This window comes from Taudactylus pleione, unplaced genomic scaffold (assembly GCF_031769625.1).
Source record: "Taudactylus pleione unplaced genomic scaffold, aTauple2 ptg000095l, whole genome shotgun sequence".
Lineage (NCBI taxonomy): Eukaryota > Metazoa > Chordata > Amphibia > Anura > Myobatrachidae > Taudactylus > Taudactylus pleione.
The window spans coordinates 7118346-7138805 of record NW_028284497.1 but is presented as its reverse complement, the minus strand read 5'-3'; the positions used below and the strand labels follow the sequence as shown (position 1 = coordinate 7138805).

At 43.6% G+C, this 20460-nt stretch overlaps 1 protein-coding gene across 1 annotated transcript in view; it reads right to left on the bottom strand.

The window, feature by feature from the left end:
* Positions 1–15545, bottom strand: part of RPGRIP1 (RPGR interacting protein 1) — a 50745-nt gene extending 35200 nt beyond the window's left edge. Inside the window, exons 1-9 of the mRNA XM_088469940.1 lie at positions 15447–15545; positions 15249–15351; positions 15068–15127; positions 12956–13088; positions 6036–6328; positions 3471–3552; positions 3259–3399; positions 1770–1875; positions 467–490 (exon numbers count right to left, since the gene is read on the bottom strand). Of these exons, the coding sequence (XP_088326066.1) occupies positions 467–490; positions 1770–1875; positions 3259–3399; positions 3471–3552; positions 6036–6328; positions 12956–13088; positions 15068–15127; positions 15249–15330 (921 nt within the window). The 5' untranslated portion in view covers positions 15331–15351; positions 15447–15545. The remainder of the gene's footprint in view (positions 1–466; positions 491–1769; positions 1876–3258; positions 3400–3470; positions 3553–6035; positions 6329–12955; positions 13089–15067; positions 15128–15248; positions 15352–15446) is intronic.
* Positions 15546–20460: the final 4915 nt, after the last annotated feature.

Genomic DNA, 20460 nt, shown 5'->3' with positions numbered 1-20460 from the left:
TGAGTAACTCCCATCTGTACATCATAAATAAATGGAAACCATTCAATTGCAAACTTCTTTTAAATGTTTAAACTATGCAAATAATAATAATATTCAACATAAAAAAGTAAAATAAAAACAATGATGTAGAAAGTAGCAAGAGATCCCTATTACAACCCAGTCACCCTATGCTGAGGGCTGTGAGGCTAACTCACAATACTAGGCATGCCAATCATGTAAAGGTGGGCACACATGGTACGATGTGTACCCGCCGATGCGACCAATGATCCCAGAGCCGACATATCGGGCGGTCCCTACACACGGGGCGATCCGGTGCCCGACCGCCCGATATGCCAGATTTGACACAATCCGGTGCCCGACCGCCCGATATGCCAGATTTGACAGAATACAAGAATACAGTAATAACATTGGAAATTACACTTTATAGATTACACTCATTAATATGGATTATGTGATCATAACCTACCTCTTGCAGCTCTGTCTCATAGGACTGAAAATGAAACAGACCAAAATGGGAAAAATGTTAATGACGATTAGAAAAATATAAAATAGTACTAAAAATGTTAACACTTAAATGTATAGCCTGACACACTGATGTCATAGTGGTCGCCTGTGCGAACAATAAAAAGGAGGAAAGACAAGTTTTGTAAACTTGGAGGCATATATTTAGTTTACAAGAAACAACAACGCTATTACAGAGCGCAAACACAGTATTATTACACTTCTTTGTAGGGCACTTACTCAGGCATGACCTTTGAACTTTGCCCTAGAATGCAGTGTACATACTGTAATTTCTTCTCGGATCACCCATAAGATTGGGCATATTTATGTACATTTTAGGTATAGACATAAGTATGCATCTGACTAAATGGACACTAAGATACACTGGTCTTCTGTAGGTTACATTTCCAGTGTGTAAAAGAGGAGTGCGTACAGTACTGGAGTTATTGGAACTACTGTATATAACACCATCAGTCACGTGCCCCTGACCTAGTTAGTTTGTCCCTAACTATCTTCCTACCAGTCATAGGGCCTGATTCAGAGCTGGAGACAAATGCCGCCACTGCTATGATCCAGTACGCAGCGGCTGTCTGAAAATATGCAAATGTCACAGCCACGACCATTGGAAGCACATTACAGCCCACAAATGGTCCCTGACTGTCCATCATATTGCGAATGAAATCTCTCTGTGAACGCTGCCACAAGAACATCACAGCATATGCGCAGTGCGACTCTGATACATGCACTTTAGGAAAAACGTTCTCCATTTGCAAAACCATCAGCATTGCGTCCATCTCTGAATCAGGCCCATAGGTTTATAGAAGCTTAAGAGCCAGAAGATAATTACATTGTTTAAGACAAGGGTATGCATTCGGCATCCCGGCGGTCTGGACGCTCCTATTACCGGTGCCAAAATTCTGACTCCGCTCAGAAGCCCAGTGCCGTTATCCCAACAGCCGGGATACCGAAGGTAAGTATCGAGGTGTTAGGGGGGGTTAGGGTTAGGCACTGGGGAGGGGTGGGGGTTAGGGATAGGCACCAAAGAGGAGGAGTTAGGGTAGGGAGAGGGGGAGGGTTGGCATACCGACCACCAAGTGTTGGTATGGTAACCCTTTTTTCTTCCAAGACATGTTGAGATGTTAATGTGTTAGATAAGATGTAAGGAGTAGAGGTTGAAATTTGGTTGGTTAATGACTGCACTGGAGAAATATAATGTTGTCATACTGTATGGGGATAAAAAAAATACTTAGGTGACTGGAAGATATAACCTCTTTGAGTTGTTGGAATTGTTCTCTGAGAGCGCAGAGACTTGTGTTCTTCTCTCTGAGCTCCTTTTGCAAACGGATATTCATCACATTTTCCTGGATAGTAGTCCTAAGAGAATACAGTTACTAACTATTCTCTGACAACAATAGAATCACCTGTAGTCAACCTATATTCAACATATCATGAGGCTCTGTCTATATAAAAAAATAATTGCCATGGTCTAGTTATTAGATATGTTTCATAAGTTCAGAGCACACCTAGAAACACTAATGCTAGGCACACACTTAAACGACAGCTTGGTCAGCACACCAATCGTAGGAGCTGATTGAAGCTATAGAAGCTGTATGTAAGCTGATAGAAGCTATACACACTTACCGCTCAATATGTCTGGTCTGACATCACATCTGGACGGGCATTTAAGTTTGCCCGCCCAGTTGAGATATCAGTGTTGGCGGTCCCTGCAGCAAGTGTACGGATGGTCGGCAGGTCACCCAAACACTAAAAGAAATGCTGACCTGATATGTCTGTGAACGACGCTGTTTACAGACATATCGGGTGTACACAGCCATCAAAGCACTTGCGATACATCTTTCATCGATATAACTAGCGATGTATCAACAAGTGTGTACCCAGCATTAGAGCTCTATAGATGCAGCAGTGAAAAGCCCTTTATCACTCTCCCTCTGTTATAAAAGGGCTTTAACTGCTTGCTTTGCTTCAGTCACAGAAGGGATTACCATAGAAAAATCTCCAATTTGTCCAGGGATGACCCCAATTGTGTAAATATTGCTAACTCATACACTAGTATGGGGAAAGCAATTCAGAGAAGAATGGAAAGCTCAGCATTCCACTTCACTCCTGATTTGTGGATGGCATAATGGGCCTTGATAGAGAAGAGCAGTACTGTCTTCCTGCCTCCATGCCATCCTTTCTGCCCCCTTTAGTAACAGCGAGCCAATCAAAAATGCCTAACTGTGTAGAAAGGGTTTGGTACAGTGCTAGAATGTCCCAGTACTGTGCCCAAATTCAGCCATGGGGCTGACCGGGGTAGAGGGCAGAGGCTATAGGATGTGTCTGCTGTGGGTTGTGAGCATTTGATGGGCAGCCAGCGGCTTGGCACAGGAGGTCAGTGGGAGGCGTGGACAATCGTTCTGTTATCCAGTACTGCTCCTCAGCTTCATCTTCAACCTCTGGTTCAATCAGCTATAAGGAGGCGACTAACCAGGGCATCCATCTACCCTACACATGCACAATTGCGATTATGGATGGTAATTACTTTGTTAACAGGGATCGGTGCATCGATAGGATTGGCTTGACCACTTCAGATTGCTGGAGAATAAGTATTCCTGAATCTCCAGTTAAAAATATATGTTTATATATTTTTGCCATGAGGAGAGATCAGCTCTGTGAAAGGATTTCACATCGGTATGTGAAATCTTTATGAATATAACCTGTCTAAATTACAAGGTGTTTGTATGAATTCAAGCTCACCGCTGATCCTCAACTTGCTGCATGTGCTGTAGGGAAAGCATCTCTGTCCCTAGATCTTTTGACTTCACAGTAATCAGGTCCTTTAACAAGATCACAGACCGGTCATCCACGGTGCTGTTTTGCCTTCCAAATATCTGCAACCTGGGGAGCAAGAGTGAGTTTGTCTCATTTGTCAATTTTATTTTCATGGGACATTTTGATATGATACTTACAGCCTATCAATCTCTGCTCTGACTTCAGTACAATCAGCTGCCATTCGTTGGGGTCCAGTCTCAGGACCTTGCACATGTAAACCTGTAATTATAATATGTGAATGAGATCAGTATATTATTACCTGTTGCCGATAAGACCAAATGGTACCAATCCCAAGGAGCCAATGTATTATTAATCATGACACTTCCACGATTATTAACAATTTGTGTTGCGTGGATATTTTTATTAGAAATGAAAATATCCTGGTATGTACTAAACTGAACCCACTGGTCCCTACGAGTTCTAGTACTTCCCCAGTATATTGGAGGCACCTATCACATTTGTGAAAGACTCCACTGGGGGAATCTGACACTGCGCATGCTCACATGGAACCAGAGGCTGCAGAAGAGGGATCGGAAGTTCTCTCTCTTGCGAGTAAAACCTCAATAAGCTTATAATGGTTTACAACATCTGCAGCGTTAAATAGCCTTCTGCAGGAGATTTCTGTGAACCTCCTGCATTTAGGGTTGCTATGTTTCCAAAATAAAAATCCAGGACACATGCAAAGGGCTGTAGGGAGGGTGGTGGACCAGTGCCGTCACAAAGGCGTAGATCCCTGGGGGCGCCACCGTCACAGCCCCTCAGCCTCTGCCTTTGGCTAGCTGGGTGCTTTGAACGGCACCCTGCAGCCAGTATTGGTACTGCAGTGCCGGGCGAAGTGTTCTTCAGACACTCAAGCCACACACCCTGCAGCCTATACAGCTGGTTTGAGTGTCCTGAGGATGCTCTGACTAGTGCTGCGGCACCGCCTACCCATGCTCTCAGGGTGAGGGGGCAGTAGTGCGCAGGATGCACTGAAGCCCTGTTACGGGGCTGCGCCAGCGCAGTCAACATGCACCGCACCCTGTTACATAAACACCATAATATGGAAATGATATTGCTTTGAAGGCAAAATACAGGCTGTACATAGAATTTAGTGGTGTTTGGACATTTAAAGCACAATTTATCCTTACTATATGTATTTTCTTTAAAATAAAATGTCTACTGAACGAAAAATTTTATTTTATAAAACTGACATTATGATGTAGATCAGTGGCTCCCAGTTTGTGCACCGTGGCTCTCTGGGGTGCTAACGTCGGTGGCCTAACGAAACTGCCCAGAAGCTGCCTGATTTATAATTTTTTTTTTGCGTGAGAGGGTCGGGTTGGTGACTGGGGTGGGGGGGGAGCTGTCAGTAGTAAGCGACAGGCAGAGAGGGTGCTTGTTGCTGAATGGGGTTATGGCTGATTTGAGGGCTCATTATATGCTTTGACAGGTATAAAATAATTGGTCACCTTCCTGAAAGTTAAAGCCTGAGATGCAAGTTTGTGAATCTTTGATTTAATAAGGTCCATAATGTCAGACCACCCACCATGGCCAACTGCAAACACAGCATGGCACATTGAGCGCAATGTCAATCGCTCGATCTGCGTCCGTATTCGCACATGCGATCTGTACTGAATCAGGCAATTAGAACTAATTCAAAATAGGATTTAATATAAATGATGGAAGGCAGTCATTTCAGTCAAAAAGACCCAAGACCAAGTTGAAATGCACAATATATATTTTTATCCCTAATTACAGGGTAATAGCCTAGTTTATATGTAAAAGTATATGGAGTCCTTTGTGCTGCACTTAGTAGTGTGAAAATGATTTGCCAGCCTCAGAGTAAAGTATGTAAAACCAAATACAACTTGAAATTCAAAAAAAGAGATTTTTTTTGTATCTCTTATTGCAGGACAACTTTTAATATTTATTAATATAAATTAATTTTAACTGAATTAATATAACTAGCAGCAGCAGCCTAACAGGGCACTGAATTAATATAACAGCAGCGAACAGGGCATTGAAATGATATATAAACAGCCACAGGGCACTGAATTAATATAACACTAGTCATCCTAACAGGGAAGTCTGAATTTTCTCAGACAGACTATGAGGACAGGGTCACAGTGGGGACAGGGTCACTGTGAGGATGGGGGTCACTGTGTAATGGTTCAGGTTGGGTCTGGGAAGGAACGATTCTTCCAGACCAACTGCTTGCCACAGAATAAAATGAAATAGGTACAGCTAGGCACAAGCCACAGAATGCCTGCGTGCCGCGGTGAGTGGGAAGAAAAAGAAAAAGGTGGTCTGCCGAAGTTGACATCGTGACATCATAACATGCAGCCAGCTGCCTTCCTCCCTTACTATCAGTGACAGCGGCTGCACCTCCAGCCTCCTTCCTCCGAATCCCGGACATTTTCTAGATGCCGATGGGCACACCCTGAATCCGGTATGATCCCGGAAAATCCAGGACGTATAGCATTCCTACCTGCATTAGTACATAGCAACAATTCATAACGTATGCAAACTGCAGTTTCTGCATAATTTTATGAAACAAAATACCTTGATAAGTATGCCCCTAAGACTTTCACCTACACCACTTACAAATACAAAAACACATTTTTACATTAGTAATCAAAAGTAGAGGTAGAAGTCTATTTTATTTAATATAGAGAATTTCCCTAATATTATAGTTACTCTCCTTCTTGTATTTTACTCGCCTTTCTTATATTTATCTGGCAGTGCTGATTTTTTTACTCCAGAATCTGTTCGTGCTGTTATTGCGCTGTAGGGACAATGTCTGCATCCATCCTGTAGCTGCAGTCGTTGTTTGTATGTAGATAGTCGGTGCCTTAAGGCTTCATTTCTGCGTTCCAAGTCCCTGACCCGGTCCTGTAAGTCCTCCATGGCTTCCTCAGCTTCCAGGTCTCTCCCATCTTTCCTAGATCCCAATGTTTTCTTTTCCCCTTGCTGTCCAAGTTCCGAAGTCAAACGTAGCAATTTAGTAGCCATTCTGTTTAAGAAAAGGAGATTTTATGTTTACCAACATTTAATGGATTTACTAATTGATGCAGATTTTTACATATTATTACTGTATGTAAAAGTTCAAAGTAGAAACACAAAGAGGGGTAACGTCACACCCTGCAAATATAGGGACCTATGTATTAATAATCACGGCAACGGCCGCAAATTATTAACATTCTCATCACAGTGGATATTTTAATTTTGCATGAAAATATCTTTGCTATGTAGTATGTACTAATGTAAGTCGCACGGACAACGGTATCGCTATCTGCTATCACTGCGAGTTACGTCCCGGCATATTGGAGGAGTCTTTCCAGTGGCGTAACTATAAATTTTGCTCCCCCCTGCCAAAATATTTCTGGCGTCCCCCTCCCCATATTTGTTATGGTTAAGTACTAAGTAAATTAAAAAACTTTGCAAGCCCATACATTATGATGCCGCTGGTTGGAATAGCAGTGGGAGGCAGGGGGCAGGTTGGGAGTAGCAGTGGGAGGCAGGGGGCAGGATGGGAATAGCAGTGGGAGGCAGGGGGCAGGATGGGAATAGCAGTGGGAGGTAGAGGGCAGGATGGGAATAGCAGTGGGAAGCATTGGAGTGGAAGGACTCGCTGGGAAGGTCACACACAGTATGCTGAAGGAAAAGCTATGGGGGTCACCTCATCTCTGCTGCTCCCAGATCCCAGCCGCTATCTCTCTATCCATGAACAGTGCTGACTGCAGCAGCCACCCTCACACAGAACAGCCAGTGTGACCGGAAAGCAGCACCTGGCGTTTCCTGCTTCTCCCATCCACACCGCAGCATGCCAGCTCCTACCCCTCTCCTGAATCTCCTCCCCCTCTGCTCCTTGCGTGGTTCCGCGGACCTCCAGGGAGCAGCTCTAGAGTACAGCGTAGACTGTATTACCTCCCCAAGTAAAAAAACAAATACACCCTTTCCTATTGAATAAGTATACCATCCCCCTAGGTCTGATGGGCAATGTCGCTGACAGTGACATAGCGGGTACTAGATATTAAGTTTAGGGAGGGAGAGGTTAGGTTTAGGCACTAAGGGGGAGGGTTAGGCACTAGGGGGGAGGGTTAGAGGGCGGGGAGGGGGAGGTTAGATTTAGGCACTATGGGGGAGGGATAGGCATAGAGGGGAGAGTTAGACACTATAGGGGAGGGTTAGGGTGCAGGGAGGGGGAGGTGAGATTTAGGCACTGGGGAGGAATGGTTAGGGGTAGGGAGAGGGAGGATTAGGATACTGACTGGCAGGTGTAGGTATCCTATCCCTGTCGGGATGCTGGCGTCAGGATTTTGACCGCCAGAATCCTCAGAGCTGGCATCCCTTACTCATCCCAAAGGAAATGCTAGGTTAGGTAAGCAAGACATAGTAATGGGGAAAGGGAATGAAAACAAAACTCTGCACAGACCAGGCAGTAATGACAATGCGAATAAGCCATGAATTTTATATAAAAAACATAACTGACAATATTTATTCTCCAGGAGCAATTAAAGAAATTAGTTAAGATAACTTGGTAAAACAATGCACCACTAAATAGGGCGACCCTGTGACTGAAATTACACAGCCATCCGAGAGATAAAGCATAGGGAGAACTCAGCCCCTGCGGGCACAGGTATAATGGACACACGCACACACACAATGGGGCCCATTTATTAATGATAGCATTTTGCAATGCGATCAGGGAATCCAGTAACGCCCATGATCACATTGCAAAATGCGATCATAGCGGCTGAATGTATTATCCGGCACACGCAGGGAGACGGGCTCCGAAAGGAGCCCGTCCCTGCGATGTGGCGGGAGTGCATGCGGGGCAGCTGCACCTATGAAACCTATTGGAAATGCGGCTGCCAGCGGCAATGCAGGGATCGCAGCAGGTCCCTCCTTCATACATCCGGGGGATACTTAGTATTTGAGGTAAACCCCCCAAAACAGGCGTTTTCGGGGAATTTACCTCAAATTAACTTTGATAACTGGGCCCCAATGACAGGTAATGCTCCTCCCCCCACCCATCTCCCCTCCTCCTTCCTGAATTATTTACTTCCCATTACACAGTCACCTATACATCCATAATAGACAATAGTTACTCACTGCAGTGCTGTCTCCTATTCCCTTCTCTCCACTTTCCCTGACTGGGAGCCGGAGGTCAGGAATAACGCTGGGAACAAGCAGGGACAGTGTACAAGCTACTTGCCACTATTCAAGTGTAATCAACAGTGTGTTAAATTGAATATACTTGTAAACTGGCATATATTTTGCAGACTGTCCCTGCTTGTTCCCAGCGGCAGCCTGACGATCTTTCAAGCAGAGAAGAGGAAGAGAGGGACTCACTGAAGAGAGCGAGAGAAGGAGCAGACGCTCAGCTGCCATCCAGGCATCCACCCCGGCGCTTCAGTTCAGGCTGATGGTCTTACAGGTGCTGTAGCTAGTCAGCCCCCTGCCTCTGACGCCCCCTTACATGGATGGGACTGTATGAAGAGCGCTGCTCAGCCGCACTTTTCTCCACAGTAGGCTGCCGCTGGCTGTATCACTGTGACAGGCGCAGTAGCAGCCGGCAGAAAACTAGAATTGTAACAGCAGCAGCTGCAGGGAGAGCGCCTCTCCAGCCTGGTGCCTCCATGCAGTGCAGGACCTGCTGAGCGGTTTGTGCTGTCCCTGGCCCTGCGCCTCCCACTCTTAATCGCCCCCAAGCCACCGCAGGGTCTGTGTGGGCTGTTGTTACGCCACTGAGTCTTTCACATTTGTTTGATAGGAAAAAGTCTGTATTGTCTATATCATCTCCACATACTCTATATTGGTATCAATGTATATCACATAGTCTTAGGATACATTATATAAACTAAATAATAGGTTATAATGATAAATTATTGGATTGCAATATAAGTCTATTCATTAAAATATGCGGTATAGAATTGTTACTTATCACTATGATCACATCACTTCGTTGCGATCTATAGTTTTGATAAGAAGCAATTAATGTACACTTACCTGTCTTGCGATGATCGCCGGTCCGGTCTTCTTTTTCTCTGTGTCTTCTGTTTTTTTTTCTCCTTTATGGTCCTGCGCATGCGCCGGGTCATCACGGTGGCAGCAGCAGCGGCAGTGAAGGGCGCAGGGGCAGCCTGGATGGAAGTGACCCGGCATATGCCGGGTCACTTTACAATAGCAGCAGCAAGGAAAGGAACGGGGGAGGGGAGGGCGTGGGGGCAGCGGGCAGCTTGGATGGCAGTGACCTGGCATATGCCGGGTCACTTTAGAATAGCGGCGGCATGGGAAGGAACAGGGGGAAGGGGCATGCATGGGGAAGCCTGGATGGAGATGACCCAGCATATGCATATGCCGGGCAGCGGCAGGTTAGGGGTAGGTTCAGCACTGGGTCAGCGGGGGCAGCTGCCATCCAGCAGTCAGCACTGCAGGAGGTGACCCAGGATATGCATATGCCCTGGGCTCCTCTGATTGTCAGCTGGCACATAAGGGGGTGGAGAGAACAAGGAGAAGCCAGGAAGACAGCTGTCTTTGCTACTTTTCTCCCCTATCAGCACTGCTTACGACATCCTGAGATGATAATTGCAGTGTTAGCAGAGGAACGGATAGCTGAGCTTTCCGTTCCTTTATGAATGACGCTCACCATAGAAATGTATGGTGATGTGATACATACAGGAGCGGGTGCACCGCTGGAAAAGTAATAAGCTTCTCCAGCGGTATCCTGCTCTATGAATAGCATGAGGCAGTGAAGTGCCCTCATGCTATTCATAAACAGATAAACAGGGCACTTCACTGTTTCATGAATAGACCCCTAAAATCTAGTTTAAAAAAAAAATATATATTATATGTGTAACAAAACTTATACTAGGTCAAACTATGTAGAACTTATAATAAGGTCTTCTCAAGTGAAATACTTAAGATTCAGGGCCTAGTTGACAATGGAGTGGATGGAGCTCCAGTTCCAGGCCTCCACAAAAAAATAAGCCCATCATTATGACATCATAATAATGGCCAGCTGGCCCCACAGTCAGAAATTAATCACCTTTTTCACACAAAATGATGCAATTCTAATACCTTTACATATTTTGAGAGACATTGGGGCTGATAGTGTAAAGTTGTACACGCCTGAATAGCACTGGTCATAGATCCTCTTATTCTCACAATAGGCCCTTTTGGCCCTTAAGCCGGCCCTGATAATAGTGTGAAAAAGGATTGAGACAGGTGCATAAAAACCGCTGTGCACTATCCCTGTATTTCTTCTGTATTTAGCTGAATGTCAATGTCTATATAATGCTGGGCATACACTAAACAATAATCGGGGAGATCAGGCCGATACCAGCGGATCACCCCGATAATTGTACTGTGTGTGCGGGCGACTGAGGGTAAAATATCGATCAGTCGGGAATGCCGCCCAAATATGAAATTCTGTCATTTCAATTTCAGCCGCATCAGGCAGTGTATGCCCTGCCGCAGCCGGCTGACAGATATTTCCCATATTCCTTCACAATGAACGAGGAAATGTCTCCTCCCCAGCGTAGGAGCGCAGATATCAGAGCCAATATACTGTGAGATATCTCACTATGTATGCCCGCAATATCTGCAGGGTGTCAGGCTGTCAGATAAAGTTTCTGTCAGTCTGACAGGCATTTTATTTGGCAGTGTATGCCCAGCATAAGTAACGTACCATTGTATTGTATCTAAAATAGTTACAGTTACTACAAAAGTATAGGTCACTAGGATGAAGGATACATTGTGTGGGAATATGTATCCATTAGATACATATTCCCGTGACACCGGGTGCCAGGGGGCAATTGCAGGGGTGCCATGGGTAGATGTTCCAGGACCAAATCAAATTATTTATAGTCCATGTGATAAGCAGAACCGGTGGTTGCCAATAATAAAATATGTGGTCAAACAAAAGCGCAGCCCTGTCCACCAGCACATAACTGACATTAAGGATGACATGAAAACACAAGTTATATTTAATATAAGAAACTTTTAGACATGGGGTGCTGTGAAAAAAAATGCTGATACTCTAGAGTGCCGTGATTTAAACATTTTTGGAACCAATGTTATAGTGTGTAAATAGCTGATACTTATTAGATTTAAATATTTTCTCAAATCCCACTGAGATGATGTCTTCTGATAGTAGATATTTAATATGTTGTATCAGGGATCTTTAAGCAATACTTCCCAGCAATACTGCTACAACAGTCTATACTACACAATGCAATTCCTAGACAATGTATTCTTCATCATAATGAGCTATCCTATAGTAATTGTATCTATTTTAGTAACAATGCAATGGTTCGTTACTTATACACACATTGACGTTTAATTAAATACAGAAGAAATACAAGAACATTGCACAACAGTTTATACCCCGATGCTCCTTTATTAGTGATTTTATTTTTATTTTTATTCTACATACTGGTTTTCATATGTATTAATTGTCAATAAATGTGTATATTTTGGTTTTTAGACATCCGCTTCCTACTCATTCAACTGTCAATTGTGTTTGTTTAATTATTCACTAGCTCTTAGCGCCAGTCTTTGTATCTTTCTATATATATTGTGTTAGAGGCTGACTACCTCTGACTGGCTGCTTCAGTGACAGCGCACCTAAATACTTTTTTACACACAGCAGTTTATACACCTTTTTGAATCTTTTTTTTACACTCTATATTTTTTAAAGTATTTCGCTTAACAAGACCTTAATATAAGTTATATTAATGTATGTTATACATATAATATATAATCTATTTAAACTATGTTTTGGTTGCCCTATATTACAACCCAATAATTAATTAATAAAACATATTATTTAGTTCATATAATATATCCTGAGATTAAATGTTATAGATTGATACCACCATTTATGGGAATGTTATATAGATACGGACTTTCTCCTTTCAATTTTAATGCATGTCTTCGAAACATTTGTTTTTTAATCATTTTTATATAACAATTGGATCAGAGGGCCTGATTCAGACATGCAATGCTGAATGCAGATTCCTGATTACCGTGCAGATTACAAGTGCAGAACGGGCTCTGCGTGATCGCATGCAGGCCCCTGTATGCCTCGGCCTGATTGACAGGCAGAGGCATTTAAGGAGCGGTGCAGGAGGCAAGGATGGCCTCGTTTTTCAGTAGTGGCAATGCCAGGGGCTGCACCTACGGACGCAGTTTCCTGGCCTCGCAAGCCGGCCACCCTAAATAAGCTGAGGTTTACTCAGCTGGCCTGCGCCAACCACCATTGTGACTGATGGTTGCAATGGTTATCCCAGCCTGCGACCTCAGTCATAGTGCTGGGATGGAGAATGCAGCAGGGGGTGTTAGACACCTCTTGCTGCATTTGAATATTTGCAAGGACGGAATTGAAAAGCTGCTTGCGTGCAGCTTTGCAATTCCGTCCTCTGCTGGATCACCCCCAGAGTGCACCATTTTAAGTGGTTCCCTTTCTCCCCAAAGCATGAACAAAATAGAAATAAGAAAACTTTGGTAAATCTCAATAACTTTCCATACTTGCTGGCAGACAACAGATATAAGTAGTAAAGCCTGCCATACCGTGAGAGGCATAGCAAACACTTACAGTATCAAAGGTTCTATTTTGAAGAGTGGACTATAATACCTCTTAATTTTGTCCTCTTGCTTTCTGATGTAGTCCTTGAGTAAGAGATTCTCCTCATGGAGATGAAAGTAATTGTCCTCTAGCTCATTGCGGGAAATTAAAGACACTGTGCACCTAGTCTTCAGGTCTTTCTCTACATTAGAAAGATTGTCATTCAGGTATGACCAGTTAGATCAGTTTATACATCCAGAATAATCAAAGGTTGATTGTTTAAAGGTGTTTTAGGGGGTAGTCTGAGCCCCAGACTCTCCTCAACAAACTCACTGGTGCAAATGTGACATTGACAAAATATAAAACAAATTTGGGGTAAGGTGTAGCTGTTCAGAGCTTGGACCCATTTGGTATTGCCCCATTAGCTAATGCCATCTATGGGCTACAATGACAGTTGCAAACCTATTAGTACAATTATAGCATAAGTTACCACTTTACTTTTTACCCTTTTGCCAGACCGGCCCTTATTGCAGTCCTTGACCTGGCGTGTGCCCGCTTATAAATAGCCCCTGTATCACAACTTTCTGTGATATGCGGCAATGAGGAATGTTACTTTTTGAGGCATTAACGCAAAAATAATAATAATAATATTAATAATAATAATAACAATCATGAATTGGGCACCGAATAACAAAAATTAGGGTCAATTCAATTAAAAGCGATACACTCACAGGCAGGGCCGGTGCTACCATTAGACAAATTTAGGCGGCTGCCTAGGGGCGCCAGCCACTGGAGGGCACCGCTGAGGCCACAAAAAAAAGGATGTCTCTTTCAGTCCTGGGTAGGTCTACTGATGACCAAGGGTAATGCCGGGGTGTGTGTGTTGATTAGTGCAGACAGGCTTAATGTATGGGGGTGGTGATGGTTTTATTGAGTGCTGACAGAGTAAGTGTACATGTGCTTGTGTAGGTTTAATAAGAACTGGCAGAGTGAGGTGTGTGTTGGGGGAGTTAATGGGTGCTGACATATAATGGGGCACATGTGTGTCATAAATATATATTAGGGCATGGATGTGTGGCATAATGTATTGGGGCACAGCTGTTTGGATTGTAAAGAATATGGGGCACATGTATAGCATATGTATTAGGAGCATTGTATAGCATAATTCATGACTATGTGGCATACAATATATTTTGTACACAGCTGCGTGGCATATGTATTAGGGACACAAATGTGTCACATATTATACATTGAAAGCATTGATGTGTAGCATAATTATGAATTGGGGATACAGCTGTGTGGCATATAATGAATTTGTGGCATATTATGAATTGGGGGCAGTGTTATGAAGCGCATAATGATTTTGGGGCTCTGCTGTGTGACATATTAGTTGGGACATTTTTATAGAGTATATCATGAATTTGGAACACTGCTGTGTGGCAAATTATGCATTGGGAGCACTAATGTGTAGCATAATTATGAATTGTATTGGAGGGAACAAGGGCATTGGATGAAATGTTGCACCAGCCCTGCTCACGGGTGCGAGTCATCGCGACAACAGGTGCACTTGATGGCGGGCTGAATTTCCTCAAAACTATGCGCAGTCCCATAGGGCTGTGTACAAAATTCAGTGAGTTCTGCCTGAAAGCAGGCCGCGAGGGGTGCGAGATGCAGTGCCGTTGCTGGCATTTTAACGCCTTGGCAATGGCAAAGCTCACACAATTCGCACCCATTGCGGCAAATTGGTTTGCCCCCTATAAGTTTGGAATATGATGACAGACATCTGTGAGCTAATTGCTGTCTACGTAACTACTAACTATGGAATATTTACATTTTACTTCAGTAGTCCTGAACATTGGACCTACCAAATACTTGGATTTTGGGATATAAGAATTAGCTCATCTTTGTACATCAAATTTCTTTTCTACTATCTCCTTTTTTTTTAAATGTCCCCCTACATTGCTAGGTATGAGTATATATTGTATGCGGAACCCTGTATGCAGTCATAGAACTCTACCCCTACCTTCAATAATATTACCAATTACAACACACAAAGCACAATATAAAATTAGCCTGAATGTTGCATCCAGAAACCAAACTACTATGGCGGAAACTATCAATATTTTAAGCCAGGACACTGTAAAATAGGGACAGTGACAGCTATTATATATTGTACTGTACCTTTTATTCTTGGAGACTTTTGAGTCAGATACCTCTGAGAATGGGATCCTCTTATTACATCTGAAAAGCAAATATCAGCAGCTTCATTTGTAACTACAAAATAAAAGCTACTTATAAATTGGAGTTCAAAAATGCATGAATAGTATTAAAAAAAGACATAATAAGAGGAGGAATTCATTACCTTGTATAGCTGCTATAACTGCCGGCCTACTATCTGTGTCCTTCACTGGAAGATCTGAAGAGGTTTCATCCAGCACTGACATATTCACCTTCTTATAGGTAGTCTAAGATAGAGCCAGTACTATGTATGCCAATAAATGACTATTCAGCCAGTGTATTACTGATCTATATAATAAAATACTATTCAATGAATACTAACCTTCTTGCTTTATTAGCCCCTCCTGGCCTCCACTTTATACCATCTATTTTCCCTTTTAGGCTTACAGTGTCTACATTGGCCTGTGTGAATTACCTCTTGTAGTTCTCTCTGCGCTGTCTCCTTTTTCACTCTGGCACTTCTTCTGGATTAAAGTCCAGATAATCTTAGCCCCATCTGCTCCTGGTGGGGGATGCAGTGGCCAATCCATTGAGGATGTTAGTCAGACTTTTAGTTGAGCCAAATCCTCACAAAGGAGAATAGGACAAGGCGTTTTTGTAAGAGTAATAACATGATTAAGCATTTGCTGTCATGCCATTATTAATAACAGAATAGCAATGTTCTAAAAGTGTCCCTCTCTCTGCTATCTTCCTGATGGTGCAGAGCTGTGGAATATGTTGACTGCATATAAATAAGTGGTAATAATAATAATAATAATAATAATAATAATAATAATAATTATTATTATTATTAGCAGTAGTAGTAATAATAATAATAATAATAATAAAAAAATAATAATAAAGAATTCTCCAATAAAATAAATAATACGGTTCTATGACAATGTAACAAGATTCATGTTACATAGAATTACCATTTATTGACTGAAATTAATGGAATATTACACTTCACAAAAATAAACAAAAACATAAAAAATGAGTTCAAACTAAAAGTGAATAAGCCCCTGACAATACCCTGCACTTGTTTATTAAGATAAAAAATGGTGTTAGGACCACCACTATTTTGCAAATATTGTTACAGTTGTAACTAGGGCCGGTGCAAGGTTTCACCCCGCAAAGCTCTATGTTTCTGCCCCTGCATACACTAATCCACACTTCCCAAAGCCTTATACACTTGTCTTGTAGAATAAATATAATAAACCTTACCTGCTCCTGACTGGCTGGTGAGGCTGCAGTCCAGATGCAATGATGTATGGTGCAAAACTCTGTTCAGGCTCTTTTGCTGCCCAGGTTCTCATACAGGATCTCTAGTTGGGGAGGAGAGTAGAAATTTTACGTTTTGGAACAAAGAGATATGTTAGTTCCCCTGCGATACAGGCCACATTGCAAGCCAGTCTTTTCTGCACATGTATGACACGGCTTTTCTAAGTCACACAGGAGCACTGAGGATATATTTTCCCTTACAGCTCTATATCAGAATATAGTATTTTGAATAAAAAATAGTTTACTGGCATTACTGCATTTAGGGCTCTGTGTAAAAGGAAGAAACTGCTGCAGTAAAAGAAAATGTTTAGTATATAGTAGAAGTAGAAATGGGCGGTTAGGCTTTGACTCGCCAAAGTTCAGATTAGTTCCGATTTATGTTATTGGCTATCCAAAATATGTGAGAGCCAGATAGCCAATATGATGCCGTTTTTGAGATCCGAACACAACTGAGTAAAACCTCATCTCTAGTATAAGGCGTACATAGTATATAAGGAGTGTTTAATAGGATTAGGATAAGAGCTCACTATATAATTCATGTACTCCTAGTACTACATATTAAAGTTTTCTCTCTGTGTGTCTGGTACACAGAGACCCAAATGCCATAATCCTAATAAGCAGTTTTTTTTATGTCAAATATATTTAAAATAAAAAAAAGACTGTTTACATTCACAGCTAAAGTGTTGCTTAGGCCTCCATGTAACAACAGTACTTCATTTAGTATCACAATGATACGAGTATGCCATTAGTAATTAATATTACTTACCTGTCTGGCAGGGGTCCAGCAGTGTCCACCTCCTTGAAGGTATCTTCAGCTGAGTTGCCAGCAGCCTACCACTTCCAGCTGGGCATTGATGACTAAAGCCCACGTGCAACAGTTATCTGTGTAAGTGCACTGCGCTTCAACCCATTACTGCTAATGCCAACTATAGATCGTGCCAGTGGTACAGTCACAAACAGCAGTGGTCAGAATATCTTTAGCGAGTGCTAACAATGTTATGGTTCATTCTTGTATGGAGCCCTTAGTGCATACACCCAAATTGTCCTGATTTTGACAGGACAGAACAACTTTTTGGGCACTTTCCCACTGTCTCACCTATGGGCCAGTATCCCCCAAGTGTGTGTGTGGGCTTGGGTTTCGCGCTCTTGTCACCTTATGCTATGCGCTGAATGGATGCTACATGCACACAGTGCTGAGAGAGCCAGTGTGACATGGATGTGCCCAGCATTATCTGAGCTGGTGGTATGACTGCTTAAATGACACAATGATGGCATGGCTTCGCATTCCAGGGGGCCACTCCCCTTTTCCACACATGTACCTTTTTCCCACTCCCATGGCATCCCAATACCATCCTCCTAAATGTTAGGAAGTATATCTTTGTGGGGCATTGCTGGGAATTCCTACTATATAGTAAAGAACAATAACAAATACAAATATGCCTGAGACCTAGGGCTGCACTAATTATAAAATGAATACAAATTACATAACATCTACACATACACAAAAAGATTATTACTTGCTGTTTTGTAGTTGTCCTCCACTCCAGGAGTATTCCTTCCTTATGCAGCAGTGCAGATCGTCAGCTCCTTGGAGGGGGAGGAGGGGGTGGGATGTAAGATCCATGACCAGCACCAGCATTATGTAGAATAAGGATGTCTCTTATAGAGTCTTCCTTCATTTTAGTGCTAGGTGGACTCAGCAGCGCCCCCAGGTGCCGTGCCCCTATGCAGCTGCCTAATGGTAGTGCCGGCCCTGGTTGTATCCCCTCTTTTTCCTCTAAAGGGATCAATCCTCCTACTTTCCTTAGGTTACTAATTTCCTTTGTGCCTCAAAATGTAACTCCTCCTCGGGGTACAAGTTTACAATGTCTCCACCCAAGCCTATTTGTACAGATATATGTATATATCTAGGACTTGCATGTTCCTTGTTCTTTTAACACCACAAGGTAAATAAACCCCATTACATATAGATTTAACGTTCTTTATATGGACAAAATTTCAAGTAAACATTTACCTCATTACATGACAAAGAAGGTTTTCTGTGTTGTACATTCACATATAAGTTTATCTGAACAATGCAGTAGCATCATGCATAAATAACAACAATATATTTATGTATATATCCTCCATAATACTAAGTTCTTAAAGTCTTGTTGCAGTTCCTTAGCAAGGTAAGTATAATGAATTCCCTGAAACCATTATCGATGTTGGTGTTTCCCGCAGCTGCAAAAGATTACTTTGTGTCCTTGGCCCTCATTCAGAGCCACTCGTAAGCGGCAGCTCATTCGCTCCGAGCGATGTTTGCCAAACTGCGCATGTGTACGGATTGTTATACGCATGCGCGAACCAGTCAGTGCGGCCAAAATTCATGTGCTCGCAAAATAGCGCATGCCTGCTAATTTGAGTGACAGGATGAGGCGTATGTGGGTGGTAACAGGGGAAGGTGCTTGAAAACGGCGAGTGGAAATCAGAACGCAGGCGTGCTTAAAGGTCAAAACGGGCGTTTTATGGGTGTGCATATTTAAAACAGCAGCGTCATTGACCACGTCACTGGGTTTTTTTTTAGCCAGAACTGCTCGCAAAATTGTGGTAGCAAAAACCAACCACAAGAATAGCGAGCAGTTCATACGCTTATCGATGTACTCGATTAATCTAATAAATAGCGGACATGACGTCGGATGCGAGCGGCCAGGGGGCGTAGTTTCCCAAAAAACGACCGCAAGTTTTGTTCGCTCGTTCAGACCTAGAGGCATGAACAGACCGCAAACAGCGAACGGTTCATTTGAATAGCCACCCCTATTTTCTGGACGAGCGAGCGCAAATAGCGACCGGCTCTGAATCAGGGCCCTTGATCCTACTGAATGGTATCTGTAGTAAGACTGAAAAGTTTGTTTAATGTGTAAATAAATATTAAAATACCAGTTGTCAGCTTTGGCTGATAAATGCACTTAACTATTCACTCCTCAACTCAGTCAGTATGGTAGCATGCGAGCGCATTAAAGATATATGAGGCTATTAAATGCAGGGAACACTGTCTGCTATTGGTGCGCCTGCCCAGCTCTCCTTCACTATACAGTAGCTGTTTGTGTGCAGTGCATCTGATTTACTAGCGTACAGCCATTAGTGTAGAGCATCCACTGAATACTGGGTAGAGTACAATGATACTATTTCTCTGCTGGGGCTGGGACGACCAGCTACCGTATTTTCCAGCACCTGTCACCTGTCTCCTACTTAGGGCCCATCAGCTGAGTGGGCTGGATTCTGCCTCTAGCCACTACCGCTGCTGCCTGGTTCCCTGAAGCTGCTCACGTCACTCTGGCTCAGCCGACAAGGTGGTACCAGGCCAGACCTCTGATGCCACTGCTCCCCTGTTGTGCTGACAGCAGTTTACAGCCTATCAGGTGCCACTGTGTCAGGCACCTCTCACTGCCCTCACCAGGGCCGGTGCAAGGTGTCTTGGCACCCTAGGCATTTCTTCAGCCTTGCACCCCCCCGCACCCTCAGATAGCTACACAAACCCTTATACAGTGCCCCCAGTACTGGCCCCCTATGCAGTGCCACTTATATAATGCCCCCAGTAGTAGTACCACCTACGCATTGCCCCAGGTAGTGGTCCCCCATATGCAGTGCCCTTTATATAATACCCCCCAGTAGTAGTAGCCCCCCCTGTGGAGTGCCCCTTATATAGTGCCCCCAGTACTAGTCCCCCCCATGCAGTGCCCCCAGAAGTAGCCCCCCCAGCAGTGCCCCAGTAGTAGCCTCCCCCCCAGCAATGCCCCCTGTAGTAATAGTGCCCCCAGTAGTAGCCTCCCCTCTGCAGTGCCCCCAGTAGTAGCCTCCCCCCAGCAGTAGTCGTGCCCACAGTAGTAGCCTCCCCCCAGCAATGCCCCCATAGTAATCATGCCCCCACTAGTGATCCCCTCCCATCAGTGCCCTCAGTAGTAGCCGTGCGGTGTCCCCAGTAGTAGCCTCCCGCCAGCAGTGCCCTCAGTAGTAGTTGTGCAGTGTCCCCAGTAGTAGCCTCCCCCAAGCAGTGCCCCCAGTAGTGATTGCCCCCCTAGCAGTAATCCCAGCCA